The sequence below is a fragment of the Citrus sinensis genome, chromosome 3, assembly GCF_022201045.2.
Source record: "Citrus sinensis cultivar Valencia sweet orange chromosome 3, DVS_A1.0, whole genome shotgun sequence".
Lineage (NCBI taxonomy): Eukaryota > Viridiplantae > Streptophyta > Magnoliopsida > Sapindales > Rutaceae > Citrus > Citrus sinensis.
The window spans coordinates 41794325-41821096 of record NC_068558.1 but is presented as its reverse complement, the minus strand read 5'-3'; the positions used below and the strand labels follow the sequence as shown (position 1 = coordinate 41821096).

Genomic DNA, 26772 nt, shown 5'->3' with positions numbered 1-26772 from the left:
TGTAAATCAAATCTGCACCATTAAAAAAAAAAAAAAAACCAATGGCCTGTGATTTCATTCAGGGACCGTGAGATCAAGCAAACCATAGATGAACAAGTGTATGGTTAAAGAAGGAGCCACAAGGGCTGATTAGATTTGAGTTGAATGTGTTAATTAATTAGTTAATTCAAAACTTACCCTTAATCAACAACCACCACATGATCATCTTATATAATATATATAATGAATCCCCCCCATGTTACAAAAGAATCACAAGGCCAACTTCCTACACTCACCGCCTAGTTGTCTCTCCATTTTGCTTAGATTCACATCCATTTTCTTTTGTCTTCTTCTTCTCAAAAGCTTCAAGTGGAGACAGGAATCCTCAGCATGTAGACAGCACAGATAGATCTTTCATTGCTGTCCATTTTGACCAACACAGTCATCAGTCATCACAGTTTTTTGTTAATTCCACTAAATATCTAGCATAACATGCAGGTGAGCTTTGCATATATAGTATATAATTAAGCTCATAAGACATGCAGCATGTGTGTATATGTACACAATTCATCTTTAGCATCATTCACTTCAAAACTTATTACCTCGCTCCTCAATTGTAGCAGATTTTTCAATGGCTGTTCAAGGCAACAACTGTACCTGAAGAAGCAGGAGAAAGTACCCCCTATCGGGCCAACAAGAAAATTGCTTATGGTAAGTAATAAGAAAAAAAAAAGGATTAGCGCCCACGTAAATTTTGGTTAAAAGAAATTAGTTCAGACCATGGGATGATTCTCGTCCATAATCATGCACTTATCGTGGTGAGTTTATTTTATTTTTTGCAGGGCAAGATGCTGAAACTAAAGATGTGATCTTGTATAAGCAACGGGGAGTTCATCGAAGAAGATCGAAAAGGGATAAGGAGAGCGATCCTCATCATCATCATCAACACGGTTTGGGTGGTAAACATTTCAAGCCATTTGCATTTTTATGTAGAAAAGATGTTGCAAGAGCTTGTTTCGACAGCACTATCAATTTGAGAAGACTTAGAAGCGTTAATAGAAGAAACTGGATCCATGCTATGTGCAAGATGAAGAAAGATCAAGAGATTGCTCGTGGACTTTGCTCTAATGATCATCACAGGGCTCATGATTCCGCTGCTGTCCACGCAGGAAACAAAGTTTTACCAATAAGTGATAGCAGTAACGCAGTAACAAATAATGCAGATCGTAATAATGAGCAATGTGGAACGGCAGTAGAAAGCAACAAGAAAGATAATCATAAAACGAAAACCATGTCGAGGATGAAGGAGCTATTGAGATGGGCCGCTGCTGCAAAATCAGAAAAGGGAGGCAAGTTTCTTGGCAGAAAGGTATTTCAATATTTTATTCATCATTTCATCATAAATAAGCTCCTAGTTTTTCTTGTTGCAGTTGGTAGACATTGCGTAGATGCTATTAATGTTAAATTTTGAGAGCTAGAACTAGAACTAGAACCCGGCAAGCCGCCACAATAATTACTATGGTGGTTGTAGATGGGACTTAATTTTCATAATTAATTGAATATCTGATCAAATATGTATATCAAGTACACGGGGCAAAACTAAAGTTGTCCCCTTGGGGTGGGGGCCAAGGCCCCTCCCAGATCGATAATGATAAGGATAATTAACTATTAAATGAACCAAAATCCTGGTTTGAGCCAATGGGTGGCAACAGATGGATAATTATGATAATTGACTATTTAATCGCCAGGTACTTCAGTTCAGGAATCGAGCAACTCTGAAAGCAGTAGCAGATGAAGATCAGCTAAGCATCGAGTCTCCAAAAATAAGTTTCAGGTGGGATGTGGAGAGCAACTGTTCCACTACTACTTCCGTTTACTCAGGAATTTCAATGGCATCTTCTTCATCTAAGAATATTGACCAAATGATGACGACAAACTACCGTGTCATTTCATCTGTGAGCTGCATTCCTATTCCTGGCACAAATCATTGCACCCCAAGAAAAGGGAATTGGATCACCACCGACTCTGAATGTAAGATATACATACATATCGATCCCATTCTAATTTGATATATTTCCTCCCTCTCTCTCACATTAATTTGAAGTCTCAAAGGCATAATATTTATTTAATCATTTGTTTTTTTCTGAACAGTTGTGGTGCTAGAATTATGAAGGAATAAATTGAGAGCCAGCTGCAGCAGAAGAGAAGAAATTAATAGGATCTTGCTTTGCTTGCGTTGCATGGCTGAGTGTACTATACTGATCATCAATTATCTAGGCCGTATTGATGGTTTAATTTTGGTATTTTGTTGAGAAAATTAGCAAATCTTAATTGAAATATTAATCCTTGTATTAACGATCTGAAATGTAATAGCTGAATCTTTGTAAACATGGCCTACAGCCTTAATTACCTAACCACTTTGCGAAATATATATTGTATGGTTTATGATTAAGTTTTATTTATTATGAATTGATTTGATGATCGTTGAACTCACCCAACACACGTTAGAGTCAAATTATAGAATAGGTTACTAGTTCATTTTAATTTCTATAGCTGTCACCTGACATTTTAATCTCTATCCAGATATATATACTTAATTGATTATTTAAAGGGATAATTCTTTAATTAATTTTTAAATAAAATATCTGGTTTAATGACAATTTAACTTTTTTCTGATCCATATAAACAGGTTTTGTATTCGAGACCTCTTGTCTTTAAGATAAAAAAAAAATATTGTTTTAATTAGTTATTAGAATTGAGATTATCAATTTCTTTTTGTGGGAATCAAATTAGTAACCTGATGAGCAGCATGTTACGTTGCTTTCCTAACATTCTCTTGCAACATTTTGCATTTTAACATTTCACATCCAATGTGATTTATAGTGCCAACTCTAATTAATGTCACACAAGTTACTAAGAAATTAGTCCACGAATATCAATTCTAAGAGTAGAACTTTTATATACCCCTTTAACATCCTTATAACACTCTACTTCAATTTTATTTTTAAAATATTCCTCGTTTAATTTTTGAGAAACAAAAACCATCTTCCAAAATTTTTCACAAAAAAAAAAAAAATTCTTTTAAGTTTTTATTTTTAAAATACATACAAATCTTAAAATCTTAAATTATTTTTATATTTAATAATTTCTATCTCTATATCTCTAAATTCTTATAATTTTCTCAAAAAAATATTTTAGATTAAAACTTAAATTATAAATACAACTTATGAAATGAGAGTATGAAAAGCTTGTTAAAAGAATAATTTATTTAAATATTTTAATTAAATTATTATTTTAAAATTAAAAAATAATTTATTTTTTATTTAATTAATTTTGATTAAAAAGAGATTTTTCGCAACAGACTTTCTCGTTAATTCGCTATGAGTCAACCTCTTGGGTTCTAGTTTCTTCACAATCCTTCTTGTGGCGTTGTACCTTAGTTAGATCATGATGTGTATAGGATTGCTTTCCTGCATTTTGTTTTGGTTTATCCTTGTAGGCTCCCTTTTGTATAAAAAATAGAAAAAAGTAAAAATAAAAAAAGGAGATTTTATGAGAATTCTAAAGGTCTCAAAAGACTTACTCAAATTGTGATCTTAAAATTTGAGGGTGGAGGCTATCACAAGGATAATTGTGGGGACCAGTGAATTTATTTCATTAGCCCCCGCTTTTTATAAAATAACATTTATTTTTAAAAATGCCCTTAAAATTTTTTTTTTCTTTTTCTCTATTAGATATCGTAATTTTTTTTAGTGAGATGAAATTGAGATATATTTTTATCCTAAAAAATATAAGAACATAAATGAGACTTTTTTATTTTATTTTACTTGCATATACGTGACGTGGAATTAGCAACTCTTGTCTCATCCCATATATGGGATTGACAATTCTTGTCTCATCACATATCTTTGCCAGCTGTAGCTATTTGTATGATTTATTATTATATTATTAAATTATTGGATATTTTAACATGGCTAAAATTAGTTACTGTCTAAATCTATAGTTTTTTGAAGTGTAAGTATTAATATTAATGTGCAATCAAAGAAAACAAACAATTAAAAAATGTTTTGCATAAAACTTGTATTATGCATGTAGTCAAAATAAAACTAATATTTGGTTATTATACTTTATATTTATTCAAGATTTTTGCCATATTAAATTATAATGATCTTAAAAAAAATGTCAAAACTTATTTGTTCACATTCAAAATTGTTCAGGATAATAGGATAAGATAAAATATGTAACAGGATGGGACTAAGATAAATTTTTGTCCTAAAAAAAAAAACACATCGTTTCAAACGAAGTTTTACCATAACATTTCTCTAGTTTGGAACCGGTATGTAATTGATTCCAGTATGGAATCATGAATAGTCATTGCTTCGGTCGATACACAGACTTTTTTCCTTGTATATGAAGGGAATATTTAGGTTGTTAGTCGTTCATCCGGAATCCTGAAATGAAAAAGAAAATCAGAATTACAAAAATGGGCGATTTCCGTATCTATCAGATTAGAAAAAGAACAAAAATATGACATTTTTTTATCCCACTTGCATAAAACTGAGATTGGTAAATTCTATCCTATTTCATTCCATGCCAATCCTAACCTCCACCCTTGTACGAGGCTCTCATACAACAAATTTCTTCTCTCTCAAAAAATTAAATATGATTTAGGCCATTTCTTAGTGATTTTAATGATCGGTCAAAGAAGTTGACACCTTCGCGGTGGTCCCCATCTGGTATTCCATCAACTTTCCGAGTGAAAATAAAAAAATAAAAAAATAAAATTCAGTTTCAATTTTGGACACCCTTAAAATTACTTAATTTAAGAACTAAACAAATTACGTATTTTAATAAAAATACTCATTATCTAAATTACAACGAGCCAATATACATAATTATTATGAACACATATATAATAAACCCATTATTTAACGAATAATTCTCGTACCTTAAACTAAAAAAAAAAATTAATTTCGAGATCTTAAATAATACCTAATTGAACAGAGAAGAAAATCAATATTTTAAAAGATTTTACTTAGAAACTCGTGCTCGTTTTAATTTTTCAAAAATATAATAAAAGTACAGTGAAAAAACATGTTCATCTTTGTCTTTTTGATTAACAACAAAAAATAAAAATGAAAATCTCTTAAACCTATTCCATTTCTTTGTTTTCAAAATAAATTTTAAAAAATATACAAAATAAAATTTAATTTATTAAATTTAATGATGAGTGACAAGTAATTTTAGTAATTTTTAAATACACAAAATAAATTATAAGATTGTAAATAGCTCCACCCTTTATTTTTATTTTTTACTTTTTTATTGAGGATAAATTCTAAAAATACATTGAGCTGTTTAAAAAATGAAGATCATTACTTGCTGCGGAGTGCTTCTGACATTGCTTATTGCCTCGTCTTGGTCCAAATTCTATATGGTGGTAATTGGAGTTGTTTTGGGCTTTCAAAGGAAATCCATTTGTTGGGCTTTTCTAAAAGGGGTCCAATAAGACTCACATAACCTAATAATGGTAATAATAATAATAGCAAAATGATGCACAATTTTAAATTACTTACATATAAATTGCAGGAAGAGTTATTACGGGCTCTGGGTTCTTTAAATAACATTGTTTGCGATATGTTTTTTAATCAATGAGCAAACTAAAGCTTTCGTTCCTTCCAAAATTTGTACCCATAATTCTTATGCTCCTCTGCCTTAAGAATATCACTCTTCCTGCTCGAATCAATACGGACAAAAAACATAAGATGAGAGAAAATAAAGGAAAATATTTGATATAAAGAAGAACGAAAGAAAGACGCGATAAATAATGAAGAAAGAGGTAGAGAAAAAGTGAGTGAGTAGAGAGAAAGAATAAAATTCTCTCGTCTTTTTCTCCTCTCGTGTTTTTCGCCCTCTAGCATTATTCAAAAACAAAAACCCTTTTAAAAAGATTGAAAATCATCATCTACACTATTCTTAAGAATATTTTCATGGATTTTATTTCCCTGAGGTTTTGTCCAACATTAAAGTCAGCTATTCTGGTTCTGTTTTGAAATTAACTTCCCGTATTTTGTGACTGAAATTAAGTTAAACTGGATGTTTGACGTCAGTCGTCACCAACAACCCTTTGCTCTCTTATTTTAAATGTCGACAGTAGCATCAATCATACCTTATTTATTATGTCCGAATCTGATTTAATGCTCCATCCGCGTTAGGGGAATGAAAGGCTGATAGCCAGCCAAGCACGCCACTTCCCAATTTTCTTGTCTTGCATTGCTTAATGAAACGTTGTCATTTCCCACCCCCTCTCAACCACCGCTTGAGTCCTGGCAATTAATTAACAAACCCACCTCTTTCTTCAAGTCTCCTTCTTCATCCCTGGAAAAAGGGTGGGAACAAAAAAAAATAAAAAATGTCAGACCACAATCCGTACTCCGCCTTCACAACCCTGAGCACCGACATAACCGAACGTATTCTCTCCCTTCTCCCAATTCCGACTCTCATTCGGGCCTCTTCCGTCTGCAAATCTTGGCGCTCCATTATTTCGGCTCCGTCTTTCTCTGCTCTCATCGCCCACAACACCAACGCAAGCCCTCGCCCTTGGTTCTTCCTCTTTGGCCTCCACAACACCTCTTCAAGGAACAACCAGTCTTTCGCCTTTGACCCCGCCTCCAACTCCTGGTTCCACCTCCCTCCCGCCCAAGAACCCCGCGCCGGTTCTTGCTTCATTGGCGCCAACGGCTTCTTCTTCACCACCACCCCGAGATTCGGCTTCTCTCGCATCCTCAACACCTCTTGGCACCTCACTTCCCCGCTTCGCTTCTCGAGAATCAATCCCCTCGTGGGTGTCTTTTATGACCCCGATCGCGGTCATTGTGATTTGGCTTCTGGGTTTGCCTGTAACTTGCCTAAATTTATCGTTGTAGGTGGGGTCAGATTCATTGGCGGCCTTGTTGATATTGAAGATCGATTAGCTGTTGAGATTTATGATCCCCATTCGGATTCTTGGGAGTTATGTCCCCCTTTGCCTGCCGACTTCAGGTCTGGATATTCAAGCCAATATTTATCCTCTGCTTTGTTCCGAGGGAGATTCTATGTTTTTGGTATCTATTCCTTTTCTGTTTCGTCTTTTGATTTGAAAAAACATGTTTGGAGTGAGGTTCAGACTCTTAGGCCACCTGGGGTTATGTTTTCTTTCTTGATTGCTTCTCCAAATATGCTTGTTTTGGCTGGGATGTGCAATGCGCCGCGCGGGCCGTCCTTTAATTTGTGGAAGGTTGATGAGCTTAGTATGGAGTTCAGTGAGATTGCGATTATGCCGCATGATTTTTTGTACAGTTTGGTTGATACCGAGGAGGATGATAAATTCGCAAGCTTGAAATGTGTGGGGCTTGGTAATCTTATTTATGTGTTCAATGAAGAGTATCATAAGAAGTATCCAGCTTGTGTTTGTGAGATTGGGACTGAGTCTGATAAGTGTAGGTGTAGCTGGAGGAGGTTGCCGCAATTGCCATCGCCAGTTAATGAGTTTCATAAAGTTATTAGCTTTTGTTCAACAGTTTCGCTTCATAATATTATTCAGCGTGAGTAGGAAGGTAATGCTGCAGAACAAGTTATGTCACACTGATTAATTCCTACATCTTTGTATGAGTATAACTTGAATTCCTTTCTTACTTGTGCATGATTTGTATCATTAGCATCTTAATTGGCACTCTCTCCGTCACTGCAAGTAAATTTGTAATACAATGTATGTATTTTGAATTACTATTCTAGTGTATCTTTTGTATTGTTATCATGAATGAATTAATCCTAAACATTACATTTCAATGATGAATTTCTAATGAAAAACAAGCATATAGAGCTCATAAGCGCTCGAAAATGTTTATATTTAGTTAGTTGTTCTCTGTATTTGATGTAGAGACAATACTGCTTCAGTTGATCATCAATTAAATGCAAACTATCAATCTAAAGGCTATTCAATTTCCAGATTTAAAGCTGCCCTCAAGACTTTATTGTAATTGTCAGATTTTAAATTTCTATTTTCACTTACTCGAGTACTGATCTTTTTGCAGGTCATCTCCAAATTTACTGTGTATAAGCCTTAGACATATTTGTTGACTTAATTCTTTTACTCTGATTTATAATGACAAACAAATTTACTCTTTGATGTTTTTGGTAAGTTATTGTAGGGGCTTTTTTAGATATTGGATACCTGCTTATGTATTCAATTCTTTTGATTTGTTAACAGATGTGTTTTACCTCCTAATGTCACAGCTAGCTTTAATATCTTAAATATAAATTTATGTGATAAATGCCACTATACCACCTTGGAAACCCTGCTTATTAAAAGTAACACACTTTATAGATAACTCTTGTTGCTATCGAACTGAGTGGAGCTTTGTCATGTTGAAGTTTTATTTTGGGTTTATTTTTGTTGGTTTTACAGCCAATGGATTTCGAGCCTTATGAATGTCAAAGTTCTGATTTTTCACCATAATTTGATCACGCTTTATCTCAAATTTCTCAGCATTTATGTGTTTTGGCAATAGAATCTTTAATGTGGTTGGTTCAACATGTTCTCTATGTTCTTTATGGTCAAATTTGTGTTATTAGCAACAGGCAGAATACAGAAGAAAAGATGTATATACTTGCATCTTCTCACTTGTTGCTGAACCTACTTGTTCTGCAGAAGTTTCATATTTTGACGTGCATTGAATTGCATTTCTCACTTAAATAGTGATGCAGTAATTTCAGTACAGTGAGGCTTATTGCAAATACACTTTTTTGGTCCACTAGGGAATAAACTTAAGTCATGCAAATGACTAGGGAAAACCTTGCAAAAAATTAGAAAGTTTTGTATTTCTGCATTAAACGGAATGTCTTCAACCTTGATTTCTCAATTTGCGTTGTAGATAAACAGACAGATACAAATAGGAAGAAGACTCAAAGAGAAATGCTAAGCCTGGTTATTGATGTCACTATGGGTTGAAGCAAGACCGACTTCATTACAGTTGCATCTTCTAAGTGCAACATGAAGAACAACAGTTATACCTCTTAAGTGCTTGTTTTAGTCATGAGCTCTTGTTCCCTTCTACTAATAGCATGTCAAATAGCTACTATGACCTTTAATTGTTACAGGTTATCTGGTTGAGATATGTCATGTTACCTTTTTGGGGAAGATAAGGTGTGTTGCTGTGTGAACTGAATTGCTCAAGACTTAACTGTTTTGCTGTCAAATTTGTTTGAAAAGCACTATTACAGAATGAGAATTCCATTTAGTTGGGATCTTGCATGTCTCACATTTCATAGATACATACAACTAGCAGATATCTGGCCAAATTAGGCACCATACAGTTTGCATGTGTTTTCAATTGCATGCATTCTTATTGTCTGTTTCCAGAATTGTAGTTCCTCTAAGCCAAGTTCGTTCTTGACTATCAAGTTATACTGAATGTTACCTAAGTGATAGCATAATCTGATTATACTTCTTCATTATTGCTCAGAAAGTGATAGTTCGGAAACGTTCTTGGTAGCTCATTGTCATCGACCTTGAACTTAGATAGAGCTCTTTGGAACCATCTCTCTGTTATTTCCCGACTACCTTGCATTTTGTGCTTAAAATATTGCATAAGTTTCATCATTGAGTTGCATGTGGTATCAGAGTCAGCTTTGAGTTAGAAATAACGCAAAAACTAAGGCTAATAATGGTCATTCTTTGCTTTCCGCCATTTTTCTCCACTAGATATTTGCCACTGGATGCTGGTAATTTTCTTTGACCACTACCCACGCATTACAAACATTGGAAGTTCCTCTGAATTAAAATTTATAACAATTGGATGTTGCAATGATGGTTTAGTTAACATCTGGGCTCTAGGCTTTCCTCACTGACAGTATCTTCCCAAATGTTGAGCTAAGCTTAAAGCTGGCATAAAGTTGAATGCATTCAGTTTGTACTTGTGAATTTCAGAAACTACGCTTCATAATCTAATGAAAATGCTGAACAGAAACTGAAAATAGATGAGGTTGAGAAGACTTGTGCATTATCTGTCTCTGATGTGGTGGTACATACATGAAATGAATTTTGTGCTTCACAACAAGCTAATCTCCCATACATGCCAGACGGAATCCCAGGATTAGTGATAAGCTGAGATAGGGATAGAGATAGATACAGAGATTAGGACCGACCCATCTGAAGAGTGGATTATGTAAAGTGTAAAGCTAAAAAGCTTTGCTAATAGATTGATCGTTTATTATATCTCTAACTAGAAATTTCTGTCTCATCATATTAAACGCATTATTATCACATAATATTATTGATTAATAAACGGATGTTAATAATAAGTGTGCAATAGGATTAATGAACTTATTTATTGATCATGCCCATCGCATGAAGAAATTTAAAAAGGAAAGGGCAAAAAATTCAACAAAAAAGGAGAAATATAACAAAAAGGTTTAGAAAGAGGGGAAAAAGAGGCAAACTCGAACAAAACAGTCCTTTCTTCGAACCAACATTAATATTAAAAAAAAAAAAAAACTGCCACCCAATCCACAAGCAGTGAAACAGACACCACACAACCATATCCAATCCCCGGTCACAGTGTTAATCCACGCGCAATATCTCGCGTGAATTTCTAATTATGGAAAAAGAAATAATGTAACCTAATAAATAACAAGCAAAGCCGGGCAGAGAAGGACTGGGGACTGAGGTTTTAGCCTTAAGAAAAAGGGGAATTAGAGGAAAAAAGGTGGTGCTAGGGTTTTAGCATTGGGTTGTTAAAAAGGGAAGGGAAGGGAAGGGAAGGCATGGACAGATACCAGAAGGTCGAAAAACCGAAGCCCGAATCTCCCATAAATGAAAACGAGATCCGAATCACCACACAGGGCGCTATTAGAAACTACATCACTTACGCCACCACTCTTCTTCAGGTACTCCTCTTTTCTTTTTTTCTTTTTTTTTCCCCCTTGGTTCAAATAGCTTTAGTCTCTATTATTGATGGGTTTTTGATAAAAATGTTGTGACCATTCGATATGAGATGTTTTCTAATTACTGCAGTTTAGTCATTTTACTTTGATGGTCTCTGATTGATTTTTGTAATGGTTCAGTTTCTTTGGCTGATTGGTGTTTTAGATTTTTCTTATCATTTGCTGACCCATTTTGGGTGTTATATAAGTGTGTTATTTTGAACGGTTTTTGTGGATTGTTGTGACAACACTCTGCTGAAGTTAAGATGCTCCTTTTTTAAAAAAAAAATGTATTGAAGGGTTAATCTAATTCTGCTTCATTTTTGGAATGGATGCATGATATTGTACTTGGGAACTGGCCTTTTAAGTCCGTCAGTTTGCCGATGCATGTGAATTGCTTGCCATTTGTTTAATATCCTTCACTTTTGCTGCCTGCTTCCTTCATTGAACTTTTCCTCTGTATTAGTCGCTTACACTTGTTGTTGTGTGTCTTCAGCATCTTAGGTCCTTGCTTTGATATAGTCATTGCTCTGCCTAAGTTTTCCTGTTGGTTTAGATTCTTTTGCTCAATTCATACTCTGGAACCTAACACATCAGGTGGTTTTTTGCTTTCCAAAAAATCATTTTATTAGACCTGCTATATTTGATCATGTCTGTGCTATATGACAAAGATTGAGTGTCGATACATGCCCACAGATTAGTTTTGTGGCCTGCATTTTTTTTTTCTATGATGTGAGATTGTCATTGATTTCTTCTCCTTTTAATTAGAAACTGTCATCTTTTGCATAGTGTTAATTACTTTTTATGATATTTAATTAGGAGAAGCATGCAAAAGAGATTGTCTTGAAAGCAATGGGACAAGCAATCAACAAGACGGTAGCCATTGCTGAGATTATAAAGGTCTGTATCTACTTCAATATTTTTACCCTCTCCCCCATTTCTTCTCTCTCTCTCTCAAGCTGTCTGCTGGCAATCTATAATCAATTAGCCATTTGTATCATTGAACAGAAAAGAATTCCTCAGTTGCATCAAGATACTGCCATCAGCTCTGTTAGCATAACTGATACATGGGAACCCATTGAAGAGGGCCTTGTACCGTAAGTCTGCAGAGTTTGATTTTCCATCATAAGAGATACACTTATATTTTGAATTCCATCATGTATCTCCTGATCATTTATGTCCTATGCAGTGTGGAGATGACTCGCCATGTCTCAATGATTTCAATCACCTTTTCGACTAGAGAACTAAACAAGAACTCTCCAGGGTAGGTTCGTTTATCTACATCAACGATGTTGTCTTGCTAAGTCAAATTTGGTAGTCAAGAATGTAGGTAAATTAGATGCTGACTTTATTGGGAATAATTGTTCTTTTACGCTTTAACAAAGGTTATGAGGATGGTTTATAAATCATTGAACAAGTGGCTTTTATTGGGAGGTAGACATGATATTTTACTTGGTATGCTATCCACACTGCATTCTGTAACAGCGTTTGCCCTGTTTTTTTAATATGCTATAGAAGCTGTGGTGCTAGTAATGTGCTTGTTACATTTCGATTGTCGTGCTGCGATTTTCTGTTTCTCTTTAATTGGAATTATTCTATTTGGCTTACTTGAAATGTTTCCCCCCTTTTATTGGCACATTGTTAGTATGACTTGCAATTTATGATCACAGGTACCAGTCTCCGCACAATGCTGAACAACCAAAGCTGCAGTATCGCTATCAGCAGCAGCAGCAGCAGCAAAATCAACCACCTAGACAAGGACGCATTCCATACACTGCTGTTAACAACGCATACAATGCTGCCAATGAAGGTAATATCAGCTACAAGTTGGTAATTGCAGTTCTGATTTCAAATACCTTTGTTTTATCTAAATATGTTTCTGGTATTTGATTTTTAGAATCATATGGCCGTGGACGGGGTCGTGGGAGAGGGAGAGGGAGAGGGAGAGGGCGAAGTTATGCCAGAGGTGGATATGGAAACTATCAAGGTACATAAGTCATGAATATGAAACTGCATGATCTGAAATTGAGAAACTTCTTTCCCGGTTTATCAAAATTCCATTTTAGGTTTGTTGAGGAAACATTATTTTTCTCCTTTAAGTTATCTTATTTATCTCTCTTTCCTGATAGAATATGATGGGTATTCAAACTGGGGCAGAGGTGGTGGGCGAGGCAGAGGATGGGGATATCGTGGTAAGTTTCCTGCATTTTCTTTTTTTTCTTTGGGGAGGAAACCCACTTGATCTTATACCTTTTTTCTTTTATTTTTTTGGGGGGTATGATGTTATGTAATGTTAATTAGGTCAAACAAGGTTTTGCATGAGGAAGTAATCGTACAATTAGAACTTATTTTATGTGGAAGCAGTGGAATTATTTGTGTGATGTCCATGGTCATTCAATTATTTGCGTGATTTCAATTAGTAATGTTTCTTCTTGTGTGCAGCTAAGTTGTTCGCTGATTACTTGAGCAATTGCTTTTCTGACAGGTACCGGGTATGAAAGAGGCAGAGGTGGAGGGGGCAGAGGTTACGCGCGTGGGCGCGGAAGGACGGGTGGCCGGTCAAGGGGTGGTGGCGGCTATTAAAGGCATAGACAGTGGTTCTTTTCTGCGTTTAGCTAAATGCTTGCCTTGTCCAGTGCGAAGATTTTACTAGAGTGCTGTTTTTAATAGCATGAAATGTGGCTTGTGATGATCTCCTGCGGGGTTGTTAAGCAGTGGTTGGGTTTTTGTGTTAATTTTGCTAAAATTGCATGGATGTGGGCAAGGTTATGTTTATTGGTCTTATCATAGTTTGCATTTAGCCAAGAAAAGACGGTGGTCAATTTTATGATTGCTGTAATTCGTTTCACCCTCATGTCAAGGTTTTGCCTTACCCTCCTATAATTATGTGCATAATTTATCGCCATTTTGTTTTATTCTTTTCTGGTCCAACCGCTATTGTTTTTCCCGTTATCTCAATTGCAATTTAAGGTGGAATTGGAGATATTTTTTTGTTACTTTCTAAAAGCTATAAAGTATCAAGTATATCTTCCCAAACCGAAGGTAGTGGTATCTGAAGCTGTCAGCGCCGCTTTTTTTTTTAAAAAAAAAAAATTTTTATTTGATGATTTCTATCTTTGGGACCATGGAAACGTCTAGGTTCATTTTTGTATTGCGGATTAAAAAATAATTGTAATGGAATTATAATCATAATGATAAAAAAAGTGTCAGCAGAGGCATAGAGTGCGGTGCGTGGTGTCTCCTCAAGTCTGCAACTTACCAAATCTTTCGTAAGCTGAAGAAGATGTTCAACCTCTTTTGGTCCTTGAATAAGTCTAGGTTCATTTTTGTCTGCTAGACAAGAGTGAACTCATTTTCCTTTTTCTTTTTTCTTTTTTTTACCTCGGCTCCCACTGGCCAAACATATATAAAGCTTTTTGTAAAGAAGAAATCCATATATTTATTTATATATCCAAAACGACATCAGTTATATCTGAATTTTTCCTGTATCAATCTTTTTTAAGTCACAAGAGTATTTATGACGATGCATAATTAAAATCGAATTCAATTATATTTGTCGTCTAACAACTGGTCTTATGAAAAAGAAATCATCACTAAATCCAAAAGAGAAAGAGAAAGAGTCTTCACTCACGGTAATTTTTGGGAGTTACTGGAATATATCACATTGATTCTGATGAGCATTGCCGTTTCAGATGTTTCCATTCATGTATCTGCGTGCCCGGCCTACTGCTCATCCCTTGTCAAGTCCAAATCAACCACAAAAACGTAAGCGGGATAATAACGTCTGAGTCCCTGATTTTTCACATTTGTTACATTAGGACACGATTTGTCTATTTATATCAATTAGGTCTCTAATCTTGTAATGACTATAGTACCTTTAATTCGTCCGCATATTTTGACGACCAAAAATATGGCCCAAAATATAATACTGTATGGGTAATTTGGTCATTTGAGTAGCGGCCAGCGACCCATTTGATACAAACGGGCAAACTACTCTATGTTATTGAAAATTTCAGATCATTTGGGACACAGAAATTATTACACTATATTCTCAAGCCCACAAGCCAAATTTTTGTTTTTTAAGCTATGAATATGACTGCTTTCTAGACCAGGTTCACCCGTGACGTCATCGGTATGAATCAATAATCATTATTCATTCAATTTTATATTTGCAATAGTAAGTAAAAGAATTTATTAATAAGAGTCATTAACAACAAATAGGGTGAGTTGCACATTGCATGCATGGTAAAAATAAAAATAAAAATATTACAGCCAGTGGGCTACGGCAGTGATCCAAAGTATTGCGGATGGCAACGGATATTACTTGGTTGAATTGATAAAAACATTTTGTGTTGGAAACTTGGAACTGAGAAGGTCGGGCTTCGAACCCACTCACATAGTTACATGGATGAGATAAAAAAAAATTTAAATTATCTTAGGTTTAAATAATTGAAACAAGTTATTTAGGTGTTTTTTTTTTTAATCTGAAATATGAATTTAATTTTTTTCAAACATTTAGAGGTTGTTTGTTAAATATCTGAAGTCTGAAATTTTATTAATTTCAGACATTTTCTAAAATTTACTTGTTTGTTTTTTAGAACTTATGTCTGATTTTCAGATATTTACATTTGAATAGAAAAAATAAATTTTTGTAACTTTTATCTAAATAGAAAAATATCTTAATAACAAGTAAATATTATATTCTAAAAATATCTCTGTAAAATAACTTATTTCCTAAATTATGAAATCTAACCCTCTTTTTTTTATTTAATTTACAAAGACATAAATTTCAAATAACCAAGTTTAATTTTTTTTTATTGTAAAAACAAACAAGATGCCACTTATATTCATATATTTAAAAAAAATATATTCAGATCCATTCAGACTTTAGAAAAATTTAGATCCATTTAGAATTCAGACAAAAGAACAAACGTTAGCTTACTTATTTTAGAATTTTTTTTTAACTTATCACTTATTATTAAACAATTTTATCTGAAATCTGAAATCTAAATGGAAAATTTTAATTTCAAATCTCAAAAATACCTTTAACAATTCATGTATTTCTAATATTATGTATATAAACCTAATTTTTTGTATTATCCTTGAATTTATTTTTTAATTACTTTAAATTTTTATTCACATGGTAATTTTAACTAAACTCAAATGTTGAACAAATCAAATTATATCCATTGTGATGAATCAAATTAAAGCAACAATATTGACTTTATAATAAAGGCTGATGTTATAATTATATCTTTTATTATAAAATTATATTAAGATCAACAATGATACTATTTTTTTTTTTAATGCTACCAAAATAATTAGCTTATGAAAATTATAAACTGTAAAGAACAAATATATGCACCACTTAAAATAATATTTACGTCAAATTACTAATTGAAAAAAAAAACAAACAAACGTTTCATTATGACATTTTCATTCAAATTTATTCAGACTTCAATTAAATTCAAACCTATTAATATTTCAGATAATAAAACAAATAATCTTACAGTTCTATCGTATCATATCATATCATTTATGTCTAAATATTCAAAATATGACAGCGGCTTAACAGTTAACATTCCCAACCATAAAATATATATATATAGATATAATTATCATGAGATGATATATCTCCAATCAAGATGTGGCAGTTCGGATGATTGACCGACAGTAACAATAAACAAAAGTTCGAATCAGAGAATATAGACATCATATCGTCCAGGTTCGTCATACCTCCCATTTTAGACCATTTGTATAACTTGCAATTTTTTTTTTTTCCTCTATCAATGAATGAATCACTGGTTCACTCTTATCAGAAAAACAAAAAGAGATACCCGAGAACTGAGTCAGAGAGCAAGGAAATGGAGATGGGTTCTAATAATAAGAAGATTTTTTCAAGTAAAAAAGAAGATTTATTTCATGTTATTCACAAAGTTCCCGCTGGCGATGGTCCTTATGTTCGAGCTAAGCATGCTCAGGTTTTCATTTTTAATTAATTCTTGATCATTTTAATTACATGTCTTATAAATACATTATTCATTGGTTGCTACTAAGAATAGGACATATAAAATCATGACTCTGGATTCATAAGTTGTATTATTTTCTTCAACCTAGCTAGCTCAATATACATGTAATATTGTTTTCTTTTTAATTTCTTCTTAGTCTGAAAACGTGTAATAGCTCGAGTTATGTGAGTTTCCTTTTGGATTACCAAGTAAATAAAGCAAGATTAATTCGCTGGACATGGAGGCGTGGTCAATGAAATTTGAGTTGAAAATATAGCTGAATATATAGTTAATGGTGCAGCTAGTTCAAAAGGATCCAGAAGCAGCGATAGTGTTGTTTTGGAAAGCAATAAACGCAGGAGATAGAGTGGATAGTGCCCTGAAGGACATGGCTGTGGTGATGAAGCAACTTGACAGAAGTGAAGAAGCCATCGAAGCCATCAAGTCTTTTCGAGGCCTTTGCTCTAAACAGTCGCAAGAATCTCTCGATAATGTCCTCATCGACTTATATAAGGTAATTATTTGCCCTAATTAATTTATGTAACCTGATTTGTTGAACCATTAAGATGATACTTATAGGTTAAACATTTAGATAGCAATAATACTAGACTTGCATATATAGCTGGACTACTCAGCTTTTATCATATATATATATATATATATTACACTCAATTGAATTAATTGTCTAAATAAAATGAAATTTGTGTATATATCTCGCCCGATGGGACGTTTATAATTAATTGTTATATATTAGATGATAATATTCATCATGAAAATGCATTGATATTGAACTTGTACCATATATCAACAGATGACGCATCATCACATCGGTTGCGTTATAGATTGATTACGTATCATAATTATGTGAAGTGTCTTATTCTCACCCCTTAAAGAAATATGCGTACTTGATTAAGTGATTATGATTAATATTGGCTGATAATAATATTAATGGGATTGTAGAAATGTGGGAAAGTTGAGGAGCAAATTGAGATGCTAAAACGGAAGCTAAGATTGATATATCAAGGAGAGGCTTTCAATGGAAAACCTACCAAAACTGCACGCTCTCATGGCAAGAAGTTTCAGGTTTCTGTTAGGCAAGAAACTTCCAGATTACTGGTAATTACCCATCTTTTGTTATTTACATACAATCCAAATTTCACTTTTTTCCTTTTTTTCTCCCCCAAATCACTAGCTAATGCCTAATAGCTGCAAGTTGGATCGAGTAGAAGTCTATTTAAATGCATATGTAAAATTAAATAAAAAAAAAAGTTTAGTGAGTGTGTACTTGGGCAGCTGGGCTAAGAATATATACCTACATACTTTATATGCTCGTGAAAACTCAAACCAAGTCTTATGAGAGCAACAACTAAAGTGTGTGTGTATAATCTATTAATTAGTTTGAAATCATTCTACTACTACAATAAGAGAGTGTGCGCGTGTGTGTGTATATATATATCTTGAACCGTTGACTTCTTACTTTCACTATAATGATTAAAACAATTCAATAAATTTGTCTCTTATATTTGAATTAAGAAGTAAATATTTAAAGATAGATATAGATATATATATATATAGATATATATATATATATATATATCTATCTTGAACCGTTGACTTCTTACTTCCACTGTGATGATTAAAACAATTCAATAGATTTGTTTCTTACAGTGGAAGTATATATATCTTGAACCGTTGATTTCTTACTTCCACTATAATAGACAAATTTATTGAATTGTTCTAATCATCACATTATGAATTATAAGTTCATAACTGCATTCAATAATTACCAAACCATTATTAAAACGTATCTAAATTGTTACATTCCACTTATCAAGATTAGAGAAATAGGGTGCTCTAGCAATCTTTTTTCTTGAATAGGATCTTTTGTCCTTGTCCCTTCTACAATAACATTCACTTGTCTTGCAGGGAAATTTGGCCTGGGCCTACATGCAAAAAACAAACTTCATGGCAGCTGAGGTAGTGTATCAGAAAGCCCAAATGATTGATCCGGACGCCAACAAGGCATGCAATCTGGGCCTCTGTCTAATCAAACGGACCAGATACAACGAAGCGCGTTCGGTTCTGGAAGACGTGTTGTACGGTAGAATACCCGGCTGCGAGGATGGTAGGACAAGAAAACGGGCCGAGGAATTGTTACTGGAACTGGAATCGAAGCAGCCCCCGCCCGACTTGTCGGATCTTTTGGGCCTCAATTTGGAGGACGAATTTGTTAATGGGCTTGAGGAGATGGTGAGGGTATGGGCTCCATCAAGATCCAAAAGGCTTCCCATCTTTGAAGAGATTTCTTCCTTTAGGGATCGGATAGCATGTTAACTCTATTTTACTACTATTTTTTTTGTGCCTTTCTCCTTTTTGAGGTTCTCTGCTGCTGTTCAATTGTGGGGTGTGCAAGGTAAAGCTTTATGTTGAAAAAAAAAACAATTCCATATTTATAATTGCAAAGTAATGAGTATCTCTTGTAAATAATGGACATGAGCCAAAATCAATGGACTTCATGTTTTCACGTTCTATATTTTTTTCTGTTTCGATTAATACAAGTTGCAAATATTGGTTAAATATTAAAACACAAGACAAAAGTTTATGATGATGAACGATAAGATTTACTCTTTTTAAATATATAGTCAAGTTAACAACAAGTTTTGCGTTTCAATTAAACTGATGGAGAGACTGTTTAATAAATTAGTGCGACACAAATAAAATACAATTACAAATAAAATTTGGTGTACACTTAAAATTAATTATACAAAGTATTTTAAATGGTTGTATCATTATTTAATAGTAATTTTAAAGTTATGAAATTTTTGAACCACTTGGTAGACGATATGTCTCTCCCCCTTTTTTTTAAAAAAAAAATTAGTTACTATGAAAATTTGATCTAAAATTTGGGATATTGGCATTACTCGAAATCTTTATAATATTTTTTTTCCTAAAAAAGAAAAAAAAATATAAACTTCCTCACGATCATCATAATCGACCCCTCTTGGCCTACATATCATTAAACTCAATTAGGAAGTTCTGATTATTTTTATTTTTTCTATTGGAAAAAATCATTAGTCCTCAGTTTCCACACGGTAAAACCATTATTTTGTAATGCAAAATTAAGAAAATTATGCGCAGTTGCATTAGCATTAGCATTAGCATTAGCCAGGCTATGCCGTATGCGATGATTATGGACTAAAGCATTAAAATATGTATAAATAAAAATATAAACAGAGAGAGCGATAAAAATTGTCAACGTTAGAGGCGCCGCCTCAACATCTACCGACCCGCCACATTCAGTTAAGTAGTTAAAAGTGGCACAATGGGCACTCTAACCAAAGCCATTCCCACAAATAACAACAATCTATTCTATGCTCTGTCTCTCTCTCTCTCTCTCTTTCTCCTTTGAAAACGATCATCCAAGTTCGAAATTTTCACTCTCTCTCAATTCCAAAAGTCTCTGTCTCGTCTACAATTCGATGGCAACAACCAACACAGACCCAGAGATAATAACAGACAAGAATGAAATGCGCAAGTGGTCAAGGGCCATGAGATCCCAAGGCAAGACCATAGGCTTAGTGCCCACGATGGGCTATCTCCATGAAGGCCACTTATCACTCATTAAAGAATCCCACAACCGCACCAATCTCACTGTTGTTTCAATCTACGTAAACCCAGGTCAGTTCTCTCCTTCGGAGGATCTCTCCACTTACCCTTCTGATTTTCATGGCGACCTCCTCAAGTTAAAGTCTCTTCCTCAAAGGGTTGATGTCGTTTTTCACCCTTACAATCTTTATGACTACAACAATAATAATAACAACAAGAGTGTTGTTATTGGCAATGCTATTAGAAAGAGTGAGAATGAAACGGTGTCGTCTTGTGTTGAGGAGACGGGGGCAGGGCATGAGACTTGGGTGAGAGTCGAGAGATTGGAGAAGGGTATGTGCGGAAAGAGTAGGCCTGTGTTCTTTAGAGGGGTTGCTACTGTTGTTGCCAAGTTGTTTAACATTGTTGAGCCTGATGTTGCTGTCTTTGGCAAGAAAGATTATCAGCAGCTGCGAGTTATTCAGCGGATGGTGAGCACTGGAATTATCCCTCTTTATTTCGTTTTTGTGTTTGTCAATTTTCATCATTGCTAACTAAGAGACGCTGGTGTTTTTGTTCGTTGAATAAATATTGAATATGATGGCCAAGTGCTGTCATGTGAAATTTGTTTGACAGTATTGTTTGTCCGGGCTGGTGTTTGGATATTGGATTTACATGCTTATGTGAAACATTTTGACTGAAAAAGTTCTTCAATGATCATCGTGATTAGCTGATACGAGTTAAAAGTATAATATATGGGAGGCACAAATTGCTTAAAGGGCTGTTTGATAAACGTTGTATAAGGGGTAGTTGAAGCAATTGGCTAATTTACATGGCATACATTTGCTGTTAATATGGCTGTATCTCTGGGAAGAAGGGCACATCTCTGTTTGAGCCACCTCAGTTTCTTTACCGTCTTATAGACTTGAGCATGGGAAAAGAAGAGCTTCGGAGGCCTTAGATTTTACGATTTTTTTTTTTTTTCCCAAACAAAGGAGTTCATATCCTTGGCTTGACTCTTGATTCAGTTTGTGCCATCTAAACAAGTCCTAATCTTAATGTCACTCCTCTGTTTAGCAGCATACAAAATTACAAATAGAATGATGACATTCATAATGTACAAGGAAATACAACATATTGATTACTGATTTATCTTCTGCCTGATTCCTACAGGTTCGGGATCTTGATTTTTCCATTGAAGTGATAGGTTCTGAGATAATGCGAGACAGTGATGGCCTTGCATTGAGTTCTCGCAATGTGCACCTTAAACCTGAAGAAAGGGAAAAGGTCCTTTTTCAATGCCTTTTGATACTTCTTTGTTCAGATCATATAACTTATTATTAACAATTGCTTTTATACCTATCAAAAAGACAAAAAAAAAAGTTGTTTGTGAGTTTTCAAAGGTATTATTATATGTTTACACTACTTTACTAGCTTTGTTGAAAGAGAGCAATTGCACCTTTATCTACAAACAACATTTACTAAGGTTCCTCGTATAGTTTCGTCACAAAGTTATATTCATCTATTTATGTTTTCTACAGGCATTGTCGATAAGCAGATCATTGTTCTGGGCTAAATCTGCTGCACAAAAGGGTCAAATTAACTGTAAAGAATTAAGAGAGTTGGTCATCAAAGAAATAAATGGAGCTGGGGGAAGAATTGACTATGTGGAGGTAAAAACTTTTTCATTTTTCTTTTTGTTCAACTATGTTGTTTGTTTGGATCAACTAGAAATGACACATGCATTTTTCAACTTTTCAAAGCAAATCAGATAACAAACCATTTTTTAAATGGCTTTAGGATACCAATTAAATCTCTATACATCAAATGAGTCAACTGTACTTCAGTTTCAAAACTAAATCTTGCTCCTGCTCCTTAAAACTGATATGATCTTGTGAACTTGAAGGGGGGATTTTTATTCTGCATATTTCAACTATTGCATAACTGTTTGTTCACATCTCCAATTTCATTTTATGGCTTCCCATTAATTTTGTCAAACTTTTTCTGTTCTTCTTCTTTGACAGTTATAATTGATTAATGGAAAATAAGTTTATTTATGGGGTTTAGGAATTCAAGTGATGTGATAATAATGGGATAGTGATATCATAGCATCTGAGTTTGTTTTACTCTGAGGTGGGGAACCAACATAGGTTTGAGTGGTTTTTCTGTAGATCTCGATGAGAATCATCTTTACTTTGGTTGAGATTTCTGTCTGACAAGTGACTGTCTGAGCTCAGCAATATATTGAGTTCCTTGCTGATACTATTTTATCCGAGTTCCTTGCTGTGCATTTGTTCAGCAATATAACAAGCATCAAATATGATTGGCAGCTCCAATTCATGTTATTAGACTCTGAGCATTTATACATACAAAAAGTTGAGTTCCTTCTGTTTGATTCTTGTTGCCAGCAGATTGTGAATCAAGAAAGCCTGGAGGCAGTGGACGAGATCAAGAGTCCTGTTGTCATCTGTGTCGCTGTATGGTTTGGGACTGTCAGGCTGATAGATAACATGGAAATCAACCTATGAAAGAATGATTCTATTTTAATTGATTTTCTGTGCTAAAAGAGCATGTGACCCTTTGTTTGAGAGATAAATCGATAATAGTCTTTGATTCCGATATTCACTGATGGATATGCTCCACTTCAACATTTAATTTATAAGATCAACAAAGGACAATGATTCGCATCTAATTGTCTTCTGATGAGAGACTAGAATTATCATAATGTACCTTAAATGCAATGTTTTCTATCAGTTCAGTCATCCAAAATTTTCAATGCTCCGTATAAATGGAAAGACAAACTTCCACACATCAAGAAATTTGTTATCAGAACAATTCAAAAAATACAGACTATACAAGCATTGGTCTTGTGAGAACGGACAAAATTACGAGTAAACACATCAAGAAACAGTTGACAAGCAGCAACAATACTAATAGAGTACGAAGTATCATCAACAATTGAAGCCACCGCATACAGATAATACTATGATGAGAATCAAGGCAATTATGATTCCCAGAACAATCAGTTTGATCTTCATGTTCTGAAACCACATCTTTCTCCTCATCTGGGTTCCCTGCTGTCTGAAATCCTGCGCCTGTAGCACCAGAACAATGAAAATTTACAACATCAGCCAAGATAAAAATTGAAAATCAAAGCAAAAGTATATAAAAGTAACAAATCAATACTGAAGAAAAATGCCAAGATTCCATGCAATGTAAAAAGGGCCAAGGGGCAAATGGTAATTCTGTATACTCTTGTCAGGGAGATTCTATACGCAACTGAGTCTGCTGTTGAAATGGTTAAAGCTAGAAAAATTCCATGGTTGAATATGAAAGAGTTGACAAAGAAAATGAGAAATAAAGTTTATTTCCAAATGGTCTAAAATCCCTTCATAATATTTGACTTATGTGCTATTTTGATATTCCCATTACAGATTAGTAGAACTTTTCATTCATTTTCCATCATCTAAGAAGCAAGGCAAATGAAATCAGCCACTCAACAAAACAGAAACCTGTCCTATCTAGGTTTTGAAAGTATTGAGTCTAGTTTTAAGGATAAACAAAATGATATGCATTTGCTGACCTGTGAGCGAAGATTCTCTGTTCTATCCACCAGAAGCTCAATTTTCTCTCCACGATCAAGAACCTGCATCGTAAATTTATTATTGAACAACACATCGGCATATCCCACTAAAAGAAACTAACAGGAAGCATGTTCAACCATTAAAGGACGATAATTTCATTTATTATGAACCAATAAGAAATTACAAGTACAACCAACAATAACTCACCTTCTCTATGTTATCCATCATAACACCTTTGACTTCTGACACCTGAGCCTTCACTTTAGCAAGCTTGCTGATCTCCTCTGGATGATCGATGCAGTACTGCATATGCTCCTTCAATTTGGGCCTATATCATTGACAACAATTTTATAGCATTAATCTACTTTCTTTGACAGGGAACAAGTCATTCCATAAGTTAGTTGTTTTTCTTTTTTTTTTTGTGTGTGGTGTGTGTGTGTGTGAGAGAGAGAGAGAGAGAGAGAGAGAGAGAGATTACCCAAACTCCTTGTTCAAGCCGTTAGCGACCGCTGTTGCAGCTTTTCCTCCACCATATCTCTTTGTAAAATCCTCTTTCACACGCTCAAGGAAGGCAATTGGAACCTGTCGACCAACAGATTCAACTGCAACCACACAGTAAGCTGCATGTTCAAAAATAAAGTTAGTTTTCCCATTAAACTATAGAGGACCAACAGTTTAAATCTTGTGAAATAGGAGTAGCAGGACTCAAGAAGTGAACCAGTAAGGAACACATCATCAAGAATTACATGACCGGAAAAACCTTGTCTTTTAAAACATAATTTGAGATACTATATAATCAAATTATCATCTAATTAGAGTTGAGGACAGACGATTGATGAATCAGCCCCCAAACAACATTTTCAAGTATTAAATTTAACTTTTTTTTTATGACAAAGAACAGCATTAATTTAAGTTATTTAACCAACAGTGATAAATATGGGCAATAGTAAAAAAGGCTGCATAAACCAACAAACAGTAATGATAGATCTAAAGTTCTGAACTGATACGGAAATATCGACATTAATCTATTTTTCTTTCCAACACTAATCTAAGCCTGAAACATAGATCAAATTGGAAAATTCTAAAACAAATAAAATTATGTGGCATCAGTTTACCAAGGAATTGCAAAAGGAAAATATCATAATCAAAATCCATCATACTATAAGCTCACACTAAATTAGCATCTTCCGCTACTATCACCATACAATCACCAGCTCCCGTGAGATGAGATAATTATTTTAGCAGCCAAAAAAAAGAACATACAACAGGAAATTATCTCAATATTAAATTACCTCAAATTTCTCAGAAATCAGAGTCAACAGTGTGAAAATTAAATCAAATCAAAGTCTACACACTAACAGAGAACAACGGCTACATACTTGTACTAACTTTTCCACAAAGCCGAGGTCATACAAACTTCAAAAGCTCCAAGAACCAGAACCTTTTATTTTTTTCATAATCTATTTTGTTATCAATCCTAGCGATTCAAGATCTAAACTCGTACACAATCAAACAGTTACAAAATCAATAGTCAAAGCAACACAGCTATGAATACCGGGAACCGATGAAACAAATCAAAAACAAACGCGATGACCGCACAGATCAAAGCGAAAATAAAATCTTAAACAGAAGTTGAAAAAATAAAAAAAGAATCATACTGAAGCCGTCATCAACGAGGTAGTTAAAAGTGTGGCCGTCGCAATTGTAAGTGAACTTGTTGTTACTAGAAGGAAGTTTCTGGAGACACTGAGCAGCTATGCCGGTGAAGTTTCCGGTGAACTCCGTGTACTCAGCTAGTATCACCGTTCCTCGAGCCACGAAGCTGTAGATCAACGATTGCTGCCCCATTTTTCTGATAAAAAACAACTACTACTAATACGACCACAACAACAAGAACAAACCCTAATCCTGAGAGAGAGAGAAGAACGAAGAGAGAGAGAGAGAGAAAACGGTTGTTGTTGTTGTTATTGAAAATGAATCAATTGAGTGATTTTATGTGAGAAACAGGAGCGAATTTTCGTTTTTGCTTAGAGGGGAAGCAAAATTGTGGCGTTTTTTGTGAGTTGTTGCTTAGCTAATAGCCACCCTCCGCGTTCAGGTGAATTAACGGAAATGCCACGCAACCTCTCTTGTTTGAATTTTGAATTTTCGAACGCGCTGATGTATTTCATCATTTAAAACTACGCTTTGCATCCGTCAAAGCTTGATTTATTCTAGAAGACGCAATTTTTCCTTTTTTTAAATGATAAGAAAATCTTTTTACGTAGTTTGTTTCTAATTTGTTTCTTGAATGCCTATTTTCGGAAAAATGACCAAAATCCCCCTCATTTTTTTCTATAATTAATTAATTTTCCATTATGTTTTTAGATTCACTAAAATTTTGGGACGACAATGGGGAGGGGAGGGGAGGGGACCAATCTCCCCTTACCCATCCTAAATATTTTACGTATGTACCGTCCCGTCCTCATTCCCATCAGAATTACTTAAGAGAATTTTCATTTCCTCTCCGAATAATAACAGGGGATCCCCGATGGTCTCCGATCCCCGAATAACTAATATATTTTTTATTTTTTATTTTGAGTTAATTATATTAAAATAAAAAATTTAAATAAAAGTAAAGTTTGAAATATATCTTGCATTAACATTGATCCATTACA

General features: G+C 34.2%; 6 protein-coding genes across 7 annotated transcripts; 5 read left to right on the top strand and 1 right to left on the bottom strand.

Moving 5' to 3' along the window:
* Window positions 1–328: 328 nt before the first annotated feature.
* On the top strand, window positions 329–2431 carry LOC102628841 (uncharacterized). The gene is made up of 5 exons (XM_006480144.4): window positions 329–477; window positions 603–690; window positions 822–1348; window positions 1728–2010; window positions 2131–2431. The coding sequence occupies exons 1-5, from the start codon at window positions 472–474 to the stop codon at window positions 2148–2150; spliced, it is 924 nt and encodes a 307-aa protein (XP_006480207.2). The 5' UTR covers window positions 329–471; the 3' UTR covers window positions 2151–2431.
* Window positions 2432–5814: 3383 nt separating this feature from the next.
* On the top strand, window positions 5815–7867 carry LOC102629103 (F-box/kelch-repeat protein At3g24760). Its single transcript, XM_006480145.4, has one exon. The coding sequence runs from the start codon at window positions 6389–6391 to the stop codon at window positions 7565–7567; it is 1179 nt and encodes a 392-aa protein (XP_006480208.2). The 5' UTR covers window positions 5815–6388; the 3' UTR covers window positions 7568–7867.
* A 2631-nt stretch (window positions 7868–10498) lies between these two features.
* Window positions 10499–13853, top strand: LOC102629394 (uncharacterized). The gene is made up of 8 exons (XM_006480146.4): window positions 10499–10902; window positions 11758–11838; window positions 11947–12035; window positions 12128–12202; window positions 12609–12748; window positions 12836–12925; window positions 13068–13130; window positions 13424–13853. The coding sequence occupies exons 1-8, from the start codon at window positions 10780–10782 to the stop codon at window positions 13519–13521; spliced, it is 759 nt and encodes a 252-aa protein (XP_006480209.2). The 5' UTR covers window positions 10499–10779; the 3' UTR covers window positions 13522–13853.
* Window positions 13854–16568: 2715 nt separating this feature from the next.
* LOC102629680 (hypothetical protein) lies at window positions 16569–19479 on the top strand. 2 transcript variants are annotated; one of them, XM_006480147.4, is made up of 5 exons: window positions 16569–16663; window positions 16758–16919; window positions 17248–17460; window positions 17907–18062; window positions 18873–19479. In XM_006480147.4, the coding sequence occupies exons 2-5, from the start codon at window positions 16803–16805 to the stop codon at window positions 19278–19280; spliced, it is 894 nt and encodes a 297-aa protein (XP_006480210.1). In that variant the 5' UTR covers window positions 16569–16663; window positions 16758–16802; the 3' UTR covers window positions 19281–19479. The 2 variants fall into 2 exon arrangements, with proteins under 2 accessions (XP_006480210.1, XP_015386398.2); XM_015530912.3 differs by lacking the exon at window positions 16569–16663 and having other exon boundaries at window positions 16702–16919.
* Window positions 19480–20274: 795 nt separating this feature from the next.
* Window positions 20275–23152, top strand: LOC102623556 (pantoate--beta-alanine ligase). Its single transcript, XM_006479247.4, has 4 exons — window positions 20275–21022; window positions 21705–21818; window positions 22073–22204; window positions 22943–23152. The coding sequence occupies exons 1-4, from the start codon at window positions 20318–20320 to the stop codon at window positions 23057–23059; spliced, it is 1068 nt and encodes a 355-aa protein (XP_006479310.2). The 5' UTR covers window positions 20275–20317; the 3' UTR covers window positions 23060–23152.
* A 141-nt stretch (window positions 23153–23293) lies between these two features.
* LOC102623838 (vesicle-associated membrane protein 722) lies at window positions 23294–26218 on the bottom strand. Its single transcript, XM_006479248.4, has 5 exons — window positions 25774–26218; window positions 24594–24735; window positions 24323–24443; window positions 24115–24177; window positions 23294–23626 (listed from the first exon to the last, which is right to left on the bottom strand). Exons 1-5 carry the CDS (start codon window positions 25961–25963, stop codon window positions 23483–23485), a joined length of 660 nt encoding a protein of 219 aa, XP_006479311.2. The 5' UTR covers window positions 25964–26218; the 3' UTR covers window positions 23294–23482.
* Window positions 26219–26772: the final 554 nt, after the last annotated feature.